We start from the raw sequence: 17,386 nt of genomic DNA on the forward strand, positions 1-17,386 counted from the left end.
CTTCAGGCCCAAGTGGGCACCTGAGTAGAACCACCAACTTTCCATGCCTAGCTGGATAGCTTTCTCACATGAAATAATCTAAAGTTCTTGATTTGAACCCCCAGCAGTGACCAGCAAGTAATTTGAAGTCAGCAACTTTGACCACTCTGTCAAGGAGGCCACGAAGAATGCAATAGGTACTCAAACAACTATTAAGATAATATATACCTGAAAGGTACTTTAAATTGTTGATATAGCTTCGTTAACAGATTTGTGAATTGTTCCACAACCTCTGCACTAGACTCCCTGGATTTACACACAGCACACATACACACCTTGATTGACTGTAACACCCCATATAAACCTGGTAAACTTTTCCTTTCTACATTCTCTGCAATTACATAATATATACAAAAATTATTGTATGCCAACAAGTGAAGTACAAAGTTTTATCCATGAAATAAAATCCATATCTCTCAGAATATATCACTCATAGTGTAGGTGATAAAGCATTGATGAACTTCCTTGATGACATAAGGCTGCATATATATTAATTGATATGTTTCCATAAATTTGTTAATTTACATATAAAGAATGGATGAATTTTGTTTTTAGCACAAATTTCTCAATTCAAATACAATAACTTTACTACAATAGATGAAAGTTATTCTACAATAAAGACTATAAACTTGGTTTGCACAGTTTTCACTCTGTTGAATGACGTAAGCAATCTGTATTTGTGTTTGTTTCCTAGTTTCAATGAAAATTGCTGTTTTTTTTTTTACTAAATATAAAATACATGTATAAAAGAAATAGTTTTTCCAAAATATGCGATTTACCTCACATAGAAATGAGAAAAAAAAGTCATTTTCATTTCTCAGTGTTATATACAGTCAAGACTGCCTTAGTGACCCCCTGATTTCAACGACTCCCTGTCTTATCAGACCTTGTTTCAGTCCTCCCAACGTATTTTCCTATATAAATGGTCTGAATTATACGACTCCCTGTCATATGTGACAAGCGACCCTAATTGTCTGGTCCCAATGCATTGCTTTGTCTGATTTAAACGACTTTCACACCTTTTAATCGTCCGTTCATCAGATAAATAATACCTGGTTTAACACCCAGAGGGCCAAAATAATTAAGTCCAATATTATCCAGTAGTCAGTACATTTTAAACAACCTCTACACAACATTGCATCAATACACAGTTTACATGTACATACAGGTATCAAGTGAGTAGTATACAGTATGGTAAGCATAATGCAATCGATGTGTGTTAACAAATTGAGGTGTGAAGTACATAATAACCTGATCAAACTGGATTACGATTTTGTGTCAGATTTTTTTTACTGTTTATGTAATGCCAGCGGAAGATTTTTTTAGGCAGCATTTTTTTATTTCACCATTCTATTGCTACATGAATTCTATGTGAAAATGTTGATAGATCTACCTTCCATTAAAAAGAGAAAAAACTTTGGATATGAATATGTCTTAAAGTATGATATTTATTTTAAGGATTTTGAATGCATCAGATTCAAGTTTATTTGTACTAAAATGATTCAATATAAATCTAATATAAAAATAAAATTTATTTTTATATGATATACATGCAATTAATTATAATGTTTTACAGGGATTCTCATTTTATTTACATCAAGTATTTAAAGAACCTATGTTTATTTACAATTGGTTACAATGTACATATTATTCCTTCACACAGTTATGTATTTTAATTTTCTTTGAGACTGTATAAGAGACTCCCTGTCATATGTGACCTTTTTCTGAGGGTCCCTTGGAAAGTCACATATGACAGTCTTGACTGTATAGCATATTCACTCCAAACAGACAAATATTCTCTTTAATTGTAGAAGCACTTGAAGCACATAAAAAGGAATAGTAAATCAAATTCTAACCTACCTGGTATGTAGTTCCTTCCAACAGCAAACATTTGTATAGGTAAATCTTCACAAGAAAGCTCCATTCTAGCAAAATAAGCTGCAAAGTGGACAGATACTGATATAATATAATCCTAAATATTCATTTTACATCTGTTTTAAAGGACTACTATTATTATTTCACAATCTTGACTGTTACTAAGACAAAGAAGGTTATTATAAGAGAATCTTCATCTGACACTTGGATCCGACTTTAATAGGCCAAGTCATTAAATCATTAAGTGCAATCCCATCAAGCAAAATCCAAGAAATGCTAATATAAGTTCTTATGCTGACACTTTCACTTGTATAATATATCACTTCTTAATTTTATAATATACACATGTTAAAAAATATAATAACTTCAAGTAAATCATATGGACTACATTCGAATACATCTTTTCTGCTTTGTTCATTTTTGTTTATGTAATGAAAGTTGTAAATTAGATAAAATATTCCTAGATACACATATAATTTTCTATAAAAACCTAAGAAATTTTCTATAAAAACCTAAGTTTTCTGTACATATCTCATAAAAATATTCACAGTCATATGCTTCCAGCACTTACATAGAAAAGAGAGGTGTGAAGTTCCATGTAGAAACATGTGATCAGTGTGCCGGTCTGACATTTCACTGGTTCCCAGTTTATGCTGCAGTCTGTAAACAGAAGACGGGTCCATCACATTTATGCCGCCAGATTCCTGCATAAAACAAGCAAATATGCCATTAATTCACTATTAGTATAGTTTTTCTACAATTGAAAGTGACATACTATTGGTGAACAAATTATAACTCTTATGATAAACTAGAACTCAGCGAGGCGGATGTGTCGCCTTGTGAACAATGTAGTTTAGGGGAAATGGCCAGGACAACAAGAGCTGTCAGAAGGACAGCGCGCTCGACTTTTTTAGTGCTTGCCTATAAAACAAAACTTTGACAGTTAAGGGCACACAAGACTTTAACTAGGAATTTCTAAGTACAAATCAAGAAACATTTTCACAGAGTTATCTTCTCTTGCTTACAAATAGGTCTCATGATGGCACATAAGAACTCCAACTTCCAAAGTAATATCTCAAATGGTTAAGTCAACAAGTGGACAAGAATGAAAATCTTAACTGAGTTTCTAAGTCAAAAAGGGCCATAATTCAAATAAAATCCTTAACAGAATTACCTTCTCCTGCCCATGTTTTGGGACCATGATGGTAAACAAGTATTCCAACTTTCAAATTAATATCTCAAACAGTTCAGTCAAAAAGTGGACTGGTACTAAAAACTTAACCAAGATTCTAAGTCGATAAAAGGCCTTAATTTTTAAAACAAATCCTTGACAGAGTTACCTTCTCTTGCGTACAGATGGGGGTAATGATGTGAAATAGCATTAAAAGTTTCAAAGCAATATCTCAAAGGGTTAAGGCAATAAGTGGATTTTACCCATATTCAATGTATTTTCTAAGTCAAAAAGGGGCATAATTCTGTCAAAAACCTTGACAGAGTTATGTCCTCTTGTCTGTTGATGAAGGTCGTGATGGTAAACAAGTATGGTCAGTTTCAAAGCAATACCTCCAATGGTTTTGAAATAAAGTGAGGTGGTACAAAAAACTTAACCAAGCTCAATACACTTTCTAAGTCAAAAAAGGGCCATAATTCTGTCAAAAACCTTGACAGAGTTATGTACTCTTGTCTGTAGATGGAGGTTATGATGGTGAACAAGTATGGTAAGTTTCAAAGCCATACTTGTAATACTTCTGAAATAAAGTGGGGTGGTACGAAAAACTTAACCAAGGTGTGACGCCAACGCTAACGCCGACGCCGACGCCGACGCCGGGGCGAGTAGGATAGCTCCCCTTTTCATAGAAAAGTCGAGCTAAAAATGAAATATGAAAAATAACAAAGGGCAATAACTAAAAAAATAATAAGTGCAGAGCAGCAGTTTCTGTACACTGCACTTCTTATCAATAAGATCTATCATTCTATGATGTTTCAAGTCCATAGCTTTCATACTTGAGGAAAAATGACCAGGACAAAAATAAAGTAAGAAAAGCAACAAAGGGCAATAACTCAAAAATAAGAAATGCTGAGTATCAGTTCTTATGCACTGCACTTCTTTTTAATGAGATCTATCATCCTATGAAGTTTCAAGTCCATATTTTTATACTTTCAGAGAAATGGCCTGGACAAAAATTAAGTATGAAAATAAACGAAGGGCAATAACTCAAAAAATAAGAAATGCAGAGTACCAGTTCTTGTGCACTGCACTTCTTCTTAATGAGACTTATCATCCTATGAAGTTTCAAGTCCATGGCTTTTATACATTAGGAGAAATGGCCCGGACAAAAATAAAGTATGAAAATTAACAAAGGGCAATAACTCTAAAATTAGGAAGTGCAGAGTACTGGTTCTTGTGCACTGCATTTCTTCTTAATGAGATCTATCATCCTATGAAGTTTCAAGTCCATAGCTTTTTTAGTTGAAGAGAAATGGCCCGGACAAAACTAAAGTATGAAAATGAACAAAGGGCAATAACTCAAAAAATAAGAACTGCAGAGTACCGGTCCTTGTGCACTGCACTGCGGGTTATTGAAAGAAGCATGCATACCAAGTCAAATCAGACTTATAGTGACTGAGTTATGCTCCGGACAAGCTTTAGCGGACGCCGACGACGCCGCCGACACAGACGCCGCCGACACCGCCGACAAAAGTAACCCCTATATGTCACCTTTTCAAGGCGACACAAAAATGACAAACTAACAAATAAAACAGGATCAAAGTTTAATAATGAATAATTTTTCAATACAGTCAGGTAGGATACCTTTTAACGATGCCATAATGTCATTTTTTTCTACATACTATTATTTTTTATAACCTTGGAGCCTGTTTATTCAAGAAAATGACTTGAGAATGCTTAGAATCAAACTTATCTTATATAACAATGCTTAAACTTAAATTGGTAGATCTATTGTGTAACACTTTTAATGGAAGTATGGAATTATATCATGACCTCAATATCATGTCAAATCGCTAATTCTTACACAAACTGATCATATCTGAGAAACAAATACGTAATGTACAAAAAAAAAACAACACTTCTTTGATGTGTGTATACAAATCAAACCTACCACAACAGGAGCTTTAAACATTTCTGGTGCTGCCATCTGGTGTATGTGTTGAGATCGGAGTTGTGTAGAGAAGTAGGTGACCAGTTCTTGTTCTAACACAGCTAGCCTGCCAGTCAGGTAGTAAGCCTTGTGTCCAACATTCCTGAAACATATAACAGATATATATATATATATAACAAACATAAAGTTACAACTGCATCTATAATATTGAAAGTTTTTCAATAATATCAAAACAATAGAAGGAAGTATAAGAAATTCTTTATTCATAGACTTATGATAATAAAACTTTTACTCCAGACATGATGTTATTTTAAAATTTGACCAATAAAGCTATTGTTTCAAGTGTGTATGTATTTGAATTCATTTATCCTTACCACCGGTTGCCACCCGAAGAGTATTAGTCTTTTTAGATTTTGGAGAATAGTGCAAGATACAGATACCGAGAGATGCCCCAATTCAAGAAGCTTCTCCTGGTTCTTTAGTGCCTAGAAAGACTGTTTAGTAATTTAAGTTGGCCAGTCCAGGAATCAAACCCACAATGTCGAGATTACAAGTCTGGCAATCTAACCAATTGAGCTATGCGGGCCAGCTTGTTTCAACTTTTCAATAGGTCAATAGGTAAGTATAAAAACACAAACTATGTTTTGGAAGCTGCATTCTCAATTACATGTACTGGTCAAGTTGATTTCATCCTTGCTTTTAAATTTTTTTCAAAAAGTGACAGATTTTTACGGACACTATGAATTCATACTGTGTTTTCCTATACTGTAATGTGTTGAGTTTAAAATGTTAACAAATCTTCTCTGCATAAACTCAAAAGAGGTTTATTTTACATTTAAAAGAGACTATATAGCTATTATCAGTATTTTAAAATATCAAATTTGAGCACTATATATCTTGAATGAAAATATACCACTTGATTCAGACTTTTGTCAACTTGAAAAACAAGGCGCACAGCACCCAGTGGTCCACAGTCTGATAAGACTTCACAATTTTGCAGGCTGACTTGCCTCTAAAACTGGCAAAATAGTTTTGTTATGATCACCACTCAAACTTTTATCAAGTTAATAAAAACTTACCATATGCTTAAAACACGTTATTTTCACTAAGAAATAGCAAATCAAACATACCTTAATCTGACCATATCTGATTGTCTCAACACTTCCTCATGATCTAATGGTAATGTAGGCTTTTTCTCTGAAATATATTATATATATATTATATACAATATCATTACAACTTCTGTGTACCATTCTTAAATACCAATGCAATCTTTAGCGCATAAAGTCAGAGATTCAAATTCATGGCAATATAAAGTAAGGTAAGGTAAAGTAAGGGTAAGGTATGGTAAAGTAAGGTAAATGTAAGGTATGGGATGGTAAGGTGAGAGTAAGGTAAGGTAAGATAAGGTAAAGTAAGGGTAAGGTAAGGGTAGGTAAGGTAAGGGTAAGATAAAGGTAAGGTTAGGGTTAGGTAAAGTAAGGGTAAATAAGATAAAGTAAGGGTAAGGTAAGGGCAGGGTTAGATAAAGTAAGGGTAAGGTAAGGTACATGTAAAGTAAGGTAAGGCTAAGGTAAGGTGAGGAAGGTACAACAAAATCAGTCTTTAATTGCACATAACATGTAAATCATTAATTTAATCTTGAATCTTTTTACCTTCATAAGACCTCAATATAATTCTCTCATTTATTTTTTTTTAAATATATTTTGACTCATCTGGAGGCATGCTGTTTTAATTGGAAAAGGTAAACCTATTTAAGTTAACAAACAACTACTGACTTTACCTTCAAAATGTTCCTGTAGAACTTTTAAGTCGTCTGGCTGGAAAATGGAAAATATTTTAAATCTTTGTAGCAATGATAATAATTCTTTATTTAGTAACATGCAGCGATATACTTTATGTCTCCTAGAAAATAGTGTGACTATGTCTAAAATTATCAGCATCTGTCAAATATTACAGGACACACACTGATTTGACCTTTACTCTGCAAAATGTGTGTAACTGATCTGCCCGGCCTTGAAATTTTTAAACAGTTCATTTGTTAACACAAGATTTTGATATCAAAATACTACATGTAGTATTTAAAATACAAAAGTAGAGAGCAAGGTCGGATAGATGAACAAGCTTCATATTGGCATCATCGGAAACCATGGGTACTGATTCCCCTGAACTACATTCAACATGAATGAAGTGTATATGTAACAAGTAAGCCTCGGTTAGCGAGGATGCATAATGGTGATATAGGTCCATTTATTTTATTGTTTCTAGCATTCAAAGGTTAACTATTAATCAGTCGTTATATATGCAATTTCAATATGATTTAAACCTATGATAATACGAGGGGTGATCCAAAAAATCGTGAACACGCTGCATAAAACAAAAAGTAATAAAGCAAATCATATGAAATTCTAGTATCTTATTAAGTGAGCATATGTCGACAAATTCTCAAAATATTGTAAAGATTGTACAATAAATAGCGATTTTGCACCAGTTTATATACATAGACATGACAAAACGAGGCGCAGCTCACGACGTCACAAACGACGTTATGCTATCATAGGAAGTAATCTATGTTACCGTTTTGCCTTATAACTTTTCAAAGTATTCCCCTTTAACCCGCACACATTTTTCATAGCGGCTGACCGAGTCTCTAAATGTACTCGCATACCATTCTTGGATGAATGATGACAGTATGCATTGGGTGGCTCCTCTCAACTCGTTCAGATTGTGAAAACGTTTCCCTCTCAACTCTTTCTTTAACCTGGGAAACAAGGCGAGGTCACACGGGGAAAGATCAGGCGAATATGGTGAATGACTTAGTACTTCTACTCAAGAACTAGAGAACGACACACTGACGGTTTATTTGTCACACTTTCGATCATTGTTTTTGTCTCGCCAGGCGTCTTTCCAAGATTTCATCAGAACTGTATAACTGTTCAAAGTTTTGCTGGATATGTGACGTCCATTTTTGATAAAGCTGTTTTTAGCACCTGTCCTTTAAAGCACGAGCGTAAAATAACCGCAACTTCAAAATGTCTTCTAATACTGACAGAATGCCGTCATAACAACGTATAAAAACAACGTTATTATAACGTTTCCGCAATTTTCTTTGTTTGCACAGGTTTTACATGTGTATAAATGAGATTAAAACGTTTACATCACAGAGAAAAAGTAAGCTGCGCCGCGATTTTGATACTTAATGTTTTTATGTTGTCATATATAGATAAAAAATGCAATTTGTGTTTTAAAATTTGGTCAATTTATTAAAAAAGCATTGATTAATAATATCCAAAGAGTTCACCTCGGTAGGACGTCACGTTATGGAGATACACACATTGTCCACGAATTTTTGGATCACCCCTCGTATAGTTAAATACGAGATCACTAGCACTTACGTCGAATCATGAACCATAAAACTAATGTCTAAAATTCACTATACAATATATTCATCACAATTAACCTACATAAAAAAGCCTCTATTCCCTTTAAGTCCAGTTTTTAATAAATGTATTGAATGCCTTTTTATAAAACAAATTACCTAACTTAAATAGTGAAGTAAATAACACAGTAAAGAATTCAGGACAATATACTTACAACATCTGTAGAAAGATTGCTGGGTAAGGACAATGCAAGTAACATGACTCTCTCCTCCACATCCCAGTATTTTACCTGCAAAATTTATTGTATTATGGTAGGCTTTACCTCATTTAGCAACAGTTAGTAATAAATAATCAACTTTATTTCATTTTACAAAAGTTACAAAGAAATAAAAAAACTTCATCTGAATTTAACAATAGCTAGTAGTAAATAATTACTTTTAGCTCATTTCTCAATATCTATATTAATGAATAATCAAATTACTTCATTCATCAATAGCTATAAATAAATAATCAAGTTTATTTTATAATACTTGTATTGATAATCAACTTTATCTCACATTTACAGGTAATATTAGCTATTAATAAATTATCACTGCTGTAGGTTCGAGCCACTCCAGCATCTCTTGATACTTCATGTGAGAGAGCTATCCAGCTAGCTTATGGGGCACCGGTGCCTGTTTGTGCCTGAAATGATGTACAAAGGGGCACCTGAGGTTTTCCTCCACAAGTAAAGCTAGGAAGTCGCTAAAAGACCTATACTGTATTGGTGCCATGTTTAACTCAACCAAAAAATAAGAAGAAAAAATACTGCCAGATTCTACTTACCATAAGCTGTTTTAAGTGAGATTTGGTAATCTTTCCTTCTTCTTTGAGACACTTCATTTGTGAAGTCTGATCCTTTGTCTGAAATTTTACATTTATAATTTTGGATATTCTTTATATACATGTACATATACAACTGCATTTTGTGCTTGATTGAAACCAGATAATAATTATGTACATGTGGATTCTACATAAGAGATTAAATTTGTGAAAAAAAATTGTTAAAAGAACTCTTTGTTACAATCTCCTGAAGTTAGTCATTTCTTTCACTTAAAACATTTTTTTGTAACATCATACCAGGAATTTAAAATACAAATAACTTAACACACTAAACTCTGTAACCTTTGTTCCACTCTGTTTTTGTTCACCAACTATTTTAGCTATTTGGCTGGCAATATTTTCTCTTTTCAACTCAAGCTTCACTTTCTCTTCTCCAAGTTGAAGATATTCTGCATAGTCTTTTTCCTATAGCAACAAAAACATGATAAAACCTTCTAGTATCTGGAATGGTATACTTCTCTTCCTAGTGTTCAAAATGAATCATTAGTATTTCCAATTTTTTACAAAAAGAAAAGCAATGCTTTGAGAATGCCCAAATAATTGTATCACAGAACAATAATTAACTTCGACATTTAATCTTGGTGCACATGTGAAATTTGCAAACATTGTCAATTAGGTTTGGATAAAAAAAACTGCTCATAAAAATTATCTTTTGTGAATGATAGAATGCAATTTATAGTTCAACAATTAGAAAATAAATAAATAAATGGGCAAGTTAAACATGTTAACATCATCATATTTTATGAGTAATAGTTACATTTTAAATTGATCATTTATAAAATAAAAAAATCCATCTATTAAATATACCCTAAGTTATGTAAAGGACTATTAACTTTGCAATACTTCTTACCAACTGATCAATATTAATGTCCAGCCCTCTCCTATGTAGGTTTACCTTCAGCAGCTCAATGTTAACCAATTTCTCCTCAAGGTCAAGGTCATAATTGAAAGCAGACGAGATATCGGAGTGTCTGTCACTCACAAATATAGACGAGCTATAATTCTGCTTCCGTGAAAAATGATCATTAGGAAGCATTGGTTGTTCTGTTAAGTGTTTCTCTGTCTTTAACAAGTAGTTGGACTTTTGCCAACAATGACTTTCTCTGTTTAAAAGACATTTCTCCATGCTCATTAAACAAATTCTAGACTTTACCATCATTGCCTCTCTTTGACAACATTTTCCCTTGTACCTCTGACTAAACTTTCTGCCAATTGTCAGATGCTGAAATCTTCTACATGATTTCAAATATGTATACGTCAAAGGTCTTTCTAGAATTCCACTTTTTGGGTTCATCAAATGTTTCCACATAGTATTCATGATGACAGACTGAGAATATTTTCAGCAGTGTCTGAAGTTCTGAAAGGGATAAAAACTTGCAGTGACTTATCATTTTCTCAACCTGATTTCTTATGAAAATGGTAATCTTTTGATACGGGGAAGTCAAAGTCCGGGCCCGCTTTGCGGGCCCGGGCTTTGGCTTGCCCGGCTATAGACTACATGTGTATATTTAAAAGAAAATTCAAATAAAAAACAATTAAAAAATATATATAGTTCTATACCTATCAATGAAATTTTCAGTGTCAGTTCTAGATAGGCGCCGCCATTTACAATGTAACTCAATGATAAAAGGCGGTGTATTCCGATAACGTAACAAATCTCAACTTTTCGGATTAATAATAATCGTCGAGTGTTCCGAGTGAAAACGGAAGTGGGTACATATAATACCGAATGACACCTTTAAAACGGAAAAATGAAAGGATTTTTTACCGACTTCCCTGTTCATAGGCTTTGCCTAATTTCATATTATCAGAAATAGATAACGACTTTTTTGGGTAAAAAAAAAAACAGTATTTCACTTAAAAAGAAAACTTGATCACAAATAAAAAGAAAAATTCATAAAATAAAAATAAACTATTAATCAGTTAATTATAATGTTGAAATGCTCAAATAAACATGTCCAGTTCTGGCTTCATTAATTTTAAATGTGCCTGTTTTATCTTTGACATTGTGCGACAGTAAATACTTTAGCAATATACTATTAACCCTGTTTGCTGAAGTCTCTATAGCTAGCCAAAATCATAAGTCTTGTTTAAATAAAACAAAACAGTAAGTGAAGAAAAAGATTATTAAAGTTCTGATGGGACCCCACAGTGTTTTTTTTATTTTTATTTTTTTACAATAAAGGGCTTGAATTAACAATTTGCTATTTTTTCTCAAAATTTATGAACCAGTTGATGTAGATCTGGACCAACATGTTTTTTTTTCTTATTTCCAAATTGTTCCATTCATAAAAATATTTTGCTTCTTAACTGAAAATCAATAGCAGCATGTGACCGTAACAAATGTTAGTCGCGAAAATCTATTACAAAACCAAATTTAACAGTATGTGTTCATAATTTATGGAAGTATTAACTTGCAAATTAACAACTTTCTATTTTGTTCCAAGCATAATCACCTGACGTTAACTTTTAAGTCTTATTTATTCTTCACGGAATATTAATAAAAACTTAAATAATTTTTTTTATCCATGTTGTTAAACGCTTGTTGGTCAGACGATCCTATTTCTTACGGTCGGACGTTACAATTTACTTTTCCATATGCATAAGAGATTCTGACTTTCAGAATGAAATTCCGCCAAGAATTTATCTTTGACCAGCAAGTGTTTTTGCAAAATTATATGTCTTGATGCTGGGACAAAAAATGTTTTTCCTAGCTCTATGTAGAGAAACTAAATGGAAATTATACAGATACCATAATACAATGTATAATTTCTGCTTTTACACTATTCACGATACCTAGCAATATATAATATGAAATGGGGGAGTTTCCCACACGCTACTGATAAGCGGAAGTAGTAAATAAGAGGTATACAAACTACGGCCACTTGATGTAAACACAGAGATTAATAGAAAGTTTCAGAGTATTTTGACTGGTCAGTTGTTAAATTAAAGAAATAATTAATTACCAAAGGGGCTTCAGCAGCAGAAATAAATGAAGATTTTATCATTTAATATTAAGGTAATTATATTTAACAAATTGAATATATTACATTAAATCTTAAACATATACCGGTAAACTGCTTTATTTTTCAACTGTACAATGTACTGAATAACAGTATGAAAATGATCTTGGATAAATAATCAACACTTTCCTGTTAAAACTTTTTAAAATATAATGCCTTTATATACATTTTATTTACGTAGAAATAATTAAAGTGAATTATACAATATGTTTGATATAATCTATTTTTGTATATTTGTAAATTTATGATGTTTCAAATAAATATAATCATATAGAGTTTATTGCTTCAAATTTGTTCTTTAGTAAATAAAATGCATCTAGTTATATAATTTTTATCAGATTGGAGACGTATGACAGAAATTTAGACTTTAAGGGAGAACCCATTCTGCTACTGGGCCATTAGCTCAGTTTTACATACTTTATTACATGTATAAAGGCAAGATGTACTTGTATGTGCATTAAAACGTGACATAATCATGATAATGTGTGTCTGAAATAATAAAATCTTCACATTATATATCTGTCTTTATTGATAATGAGTATCAATACGTATTGTATAATTCATGATATTCCATTCTAGTATGTCAAATCACTTAAATATTTTCTACAATCAAGCTAGTTTGTCAACAATTTAGAATCATGAAACAGACGTATAAAATATGTGACCCCTGTTTAATTAAGTTCTGATTTCAGAATTTTCAATTGCTTTGCAAATCCTATTACCCGTTCCACATATGTATCAGTTTTGATGCTATGCACCTGTCTCTGACTACAGGCAACAAAAAAATTACTATTACTATGTAAAATATATTTTATATAGTAAACGGGTGCTGGATAGTCATTTTGTTCTTGATGATCAAGGGGTGATTATTATTATTATTTATTATGACAATTTGATCATCATTGGCATGGCAAATGTGCGTGGCCATAACTTCATTTTATTACCATGCACACCCTTCTTTACTGCTACTTTCCATTTATTCTTTAATCTTTTGTCTTGTGGAAAATGAAACCCTCAAAACCCATTACAAAGTGGAACACAACAGTAATTCACCATTTCTAAGGCTGCAGTGTTAATCAGCTTACTTTAGCTTATTAATTAGATCTCTGCATTTTCCCATTGAAATTCAATGTAAACCAGCTATACACAGAGATAGCCAGCATACAGGTGTATACCTCTTATTTGCCAAGGGCGCTGCAGAGATAACTCTGCTGGATTAACTAGAAACTCTCCCATTAGGCAAAGCCTATGAACGGGGAAGTCGGGAAAAAATCCTTTCATTTTTCCGTTTTAAATGTGTCATTCGGTATTATATGTACCCACTTCCGTTTTCACTCGGAACACTCGACGATTATTATTAGTCCGAAAAGTTGAGAATTGTTCCGTTATCGGAATACATCGCCTTTTATCATTGACTTACATTGTAAATGGCGGCGCCTAACTAGAACTGACACTGAAAATTTCATTGATAGGTATAGAATTCAATAAATTTTTTTATTGTTTTTTATTTGATTTTCTTTTAAATATACACGTGTAGTCTATAGCCGGGCAAGCCAAAGCCCGGGTCCGCTTCGCGGGCCCGGACTTTGACTTCCCCGTATTAACCTTCCTCACAATGCAAGCAGAAGCTGTTTGGCAGTTGTACTAAATTAATACAGGGTAGAACTCTATCTGTATAATTTTCAAGAAGTTTCGCAATATACGCCCATCACAGAAGCTTTTGACAGAAATGTGGGCATTATATAGATAATATATAATGCATAAAGGAGATATTCTCTGGACAATATTCCGAAAATATCTGGATATATTATCATCTTTAGTGATTTTTTTATCTGAACTTTGACCTTGACCTTGAAATTTTGCCTCACAATATTGAACTTTTGTGCCAAGTTATATTGAAATCCTTTATGCATGTACAAGTTTTGCTCCTGACAAGCGTTTTTCTATGACCTCTTAATGTGACATTGACCTTTGACCTAGAGGCCTGATTAATGCGCAAGACCCGGCTTCTGATAGTGGTGAACATTTGTATGAAGTTTCATTACAATCCCTACGTACATGCACGGATTTATATTACAAGGATCGGACACTTTCGTTTAGCTTAAAGTCCCGTCGCGCGCATGCGCGGAATCGGATAAAGGTGGACAGAATGAGATGGCGGAACGTGCGGAGTACGAAATATGACAGATTTTCACCGGAGTATGTGGTGTTATTGCAGCTTTGTGAAAAAATATACACATATGAATGTATTGATACAGTATTATATTGTGTCGCTAAAGTATTATTATATGAAAATATGCTGATAGAACGCTGCAACGCTTAGTTAAAAAGTACCTAATTTAAAAAATATTCGCCTATTGTTTAGGCATACTCTCTACACTTCGCCGCCCTTTTACTTCAAGCACGAATTATTACCGCGATTCAGAATAAGATAATTATTTTTGACATGGTTTAATGATGGCATTGCAAAAAAACGTTTCTTGATTGCTAAAAAACTTTTAAAGAAATTCATGTTTGAAATGTGTCTTTATTTCTGTGAATTATTTCCAAATGATTTGTACATTTTTTATTTGATTACCTGTATATTAGTATAAATATAGTAAATATTCTACTATTAAGTGTATTAAATATATTTTCAGATCATTCTAGACAAGCATTCCTATATAGATGAATTCATTAGATTGGCAAGGAAGAAACTTTTATTGGCATAGAGAACAGCTGTTTTATAATATTATTTTTTATTTTGAAACATAATTTTTTCATAGATATCCTAAACAATTCACGTCAAATGATTTATTTATCACATGTTTATTTTCATCATTTTTCAGAGAAAGGACTATACAAATTTAGTTGTATATTTTCAATTTCATTTTTAAATGTTAATAAAGAAAATAGATTTACATTGTATTTATATATATCCTCTTCAGAATCATTTTCTTACCACACATGCCATGAACTGTAGTTAAAGACCGCGCATATACAAAATATACATTCAAATTATATTTGTTTTTGAAGATTGAGTGTTGCAATTATCACATGTAACCTGGTAATGAAAGTTTGGAAATAAAGTTTTTTAATTATCACTTACCCCCCTTCAAAAGTAATTAGACTTGAAAGAAATTTAAGCGATGTGTAAAAAATAATCAACAGTTACTTTTATTTCGCAAAATACTGACTCAAACTGTAAATTTTTTTATTGTTTTTCTAGCGTTACATTAAAAAGTACATGTATAATAAATATCTTTCTACAGGCATTCAAATAAAAAGAATAATTAAAATATACGGATTAAAATATACGAGTGACATTAAAAAGGCCGGAATCGAGACAGCCACACGAGAGAACTTTACTGTTACGATGATTGTCTACTTCACTGCACCGACATTTGAAAACAGATTTACAAAAAATAATAATGATATAAATGATGAATGAAATTTAAATATTCTATGATAATGGCAATATTGACAATCTCGGCAATAATTTGTACTAAAAAATGAATAAATTTTCTTCACGTGTAAAGGCCGCAATACATTACCCGTAAAACAATTGTGCGTTAATAAATTTGACTACATAACCCAACAAATCTTAAATATTGCATCTTTGATCATCTGTGAATAACTTACATCGGCTTCTTTTTTGTTTTGAAACTGAAAGTATTATGGTACCGTAATAATAAATTTCAAATACCTGCTTTTTATATAAAAAAAATGTAAATTTACCGCGGATTTCGTCAAGTTAATTTTTTAACCGTCGTTGCGGACAGATAAACTGTACCTTTAAAAAATAAATTAGATATTTGAATTAACCAAGTATTTTTCTTCAAAATAAACTTTAAATTTCCAAAATCGGATAATAAATGAAAAAGCTATATGGTATTTTGTAAAGTAGGTATCCGTTGCGAACGGGCATTTACGCTTCGCGCCGGTAAATTATCGATCGATGTACCTTTATCGGGTGCACGACAAGATATTTAAGCATTTATATAGGGTTAACTGGGAGTGTCCGATCCCTGTAATATAAATATAAATCCGTGGTACATGTATGTGTAGGAGATATGCTCTGGACAAAATCTCTATATCTTATCATCTTAAGTGACCTTGACCTTGCATATATTTACCTAAATTACATGTTTCACACTAGAAGTCATGATAATGACCATTTGTGTTTCAATCCTTCAATTAATGATGACTAAATGGTCCCTATACACATTTTCATATTTTTATCTGAACTTTGATTCCAATGTGTGACCTTGACCTTGGAAACAGGGACCTAAATTTTGCATGCGACACACTGCCTTACAATAGTGAACATGTGTGATCAGCTATATTGACATCCATCTATGCATGTAGAATTTTTGCTCCGGACAAGCGTTTTTCTATGACCTCTAAATATGACCTAGACCTTTGACCTAGAAGCCTGGTGCATGCGCGCCACAGGGTTTCTCATAGCGGTGAACATTTGTTTGAAGTTTTATTAGAATCCCTCTGTATGTGTAGGAGATATGCTCTGAACAAAATCTCTATATTTTATCATCTTAAATGACCTTGACCATATTAACCTTAATTACATGTTTCACACCAGTAATCATGATAATGACCATTTGTGTTTCAATCCTACAATTAATAATGACTTAATGGTCCCTTTACACATTTTCATATCATTATCTGAACTTTGACCCCAATGTGTGACCTTGACCTTGGCCACAGGGACCAATACTTTGCATGTGACAATCCATCCCACAATAGCGAACATTATTGCCAAGTTATATTGAAATCCCTCTATGAATGTACAAGTTTTGCTCTGGACAAGCGTTTTTCAATGACCTCTGTGACCTTGACCTTTGGCCTTGAGGTCTGGTCCATGTGCGAGACACAGCTTCTCATAGTTGTTAACATTTCTATGAAGTTTCATTAAAATACCTCCATGGATGTAGGAGATATGCTCCTGACAAAAGTGGACGCCGCCTGCCCAGCTGCCTGCCAGTTTGGAAACTATATGGCATGTAGCAAACAAACTTTGAAAGTATAATAAAGTTCATAAGGAAAAAATGACAAGTCACTTACACTTGCA

General features: G+C 32.7%; 1 protein-coding gene across 1 annotated transcript; it reads right to left on the reverse strand.

Moving 5' to 3' along the window:
- Positions 1-269: 269 nt before the first annotated feature.
- LOC132742990 (uncharacterized) lies at positions 270-11,840 on the reverse strand (the record flags this gene model as incomplete). The annotated part of the gene is given in 11 exon segments (XM_060731492.1): positions 270-370; positions 1,900-1,977; positions 2,486-2,618; positions 5,034-5,175; positions 6,164-6,230; positions 6,817-6,853; positions 8,628-8,702; positions 9,239-9,316; positions 9,578-9,700; positions 10,146-10,652; positions 11,752-11,840. Coding segments are annotated over 10 exon segments (1,302 nt in total), but the record flags the coding sequence as incomplete, so codon positions are not given.
- Positions 11,841-17,386: the final 5,546 nt, after the last annotated feature.

This window comes from Ruditapes philippinarum, unplaced genomic scaffold, assembly GCF_026571515.1.
Source record: "Ruditapes philippinarum isolate M1 unplaced genomic scaffold, ASM2657151v2 ctg933_1_1_1_1, whole genome shotgun sequence".
Taxonomy (NCBI): Eukaryota; Metazoa; Mollusca; class Bivalvia; order Venerida; family Veneridae; genus Ruditapes; species Ruditapes philippinarum.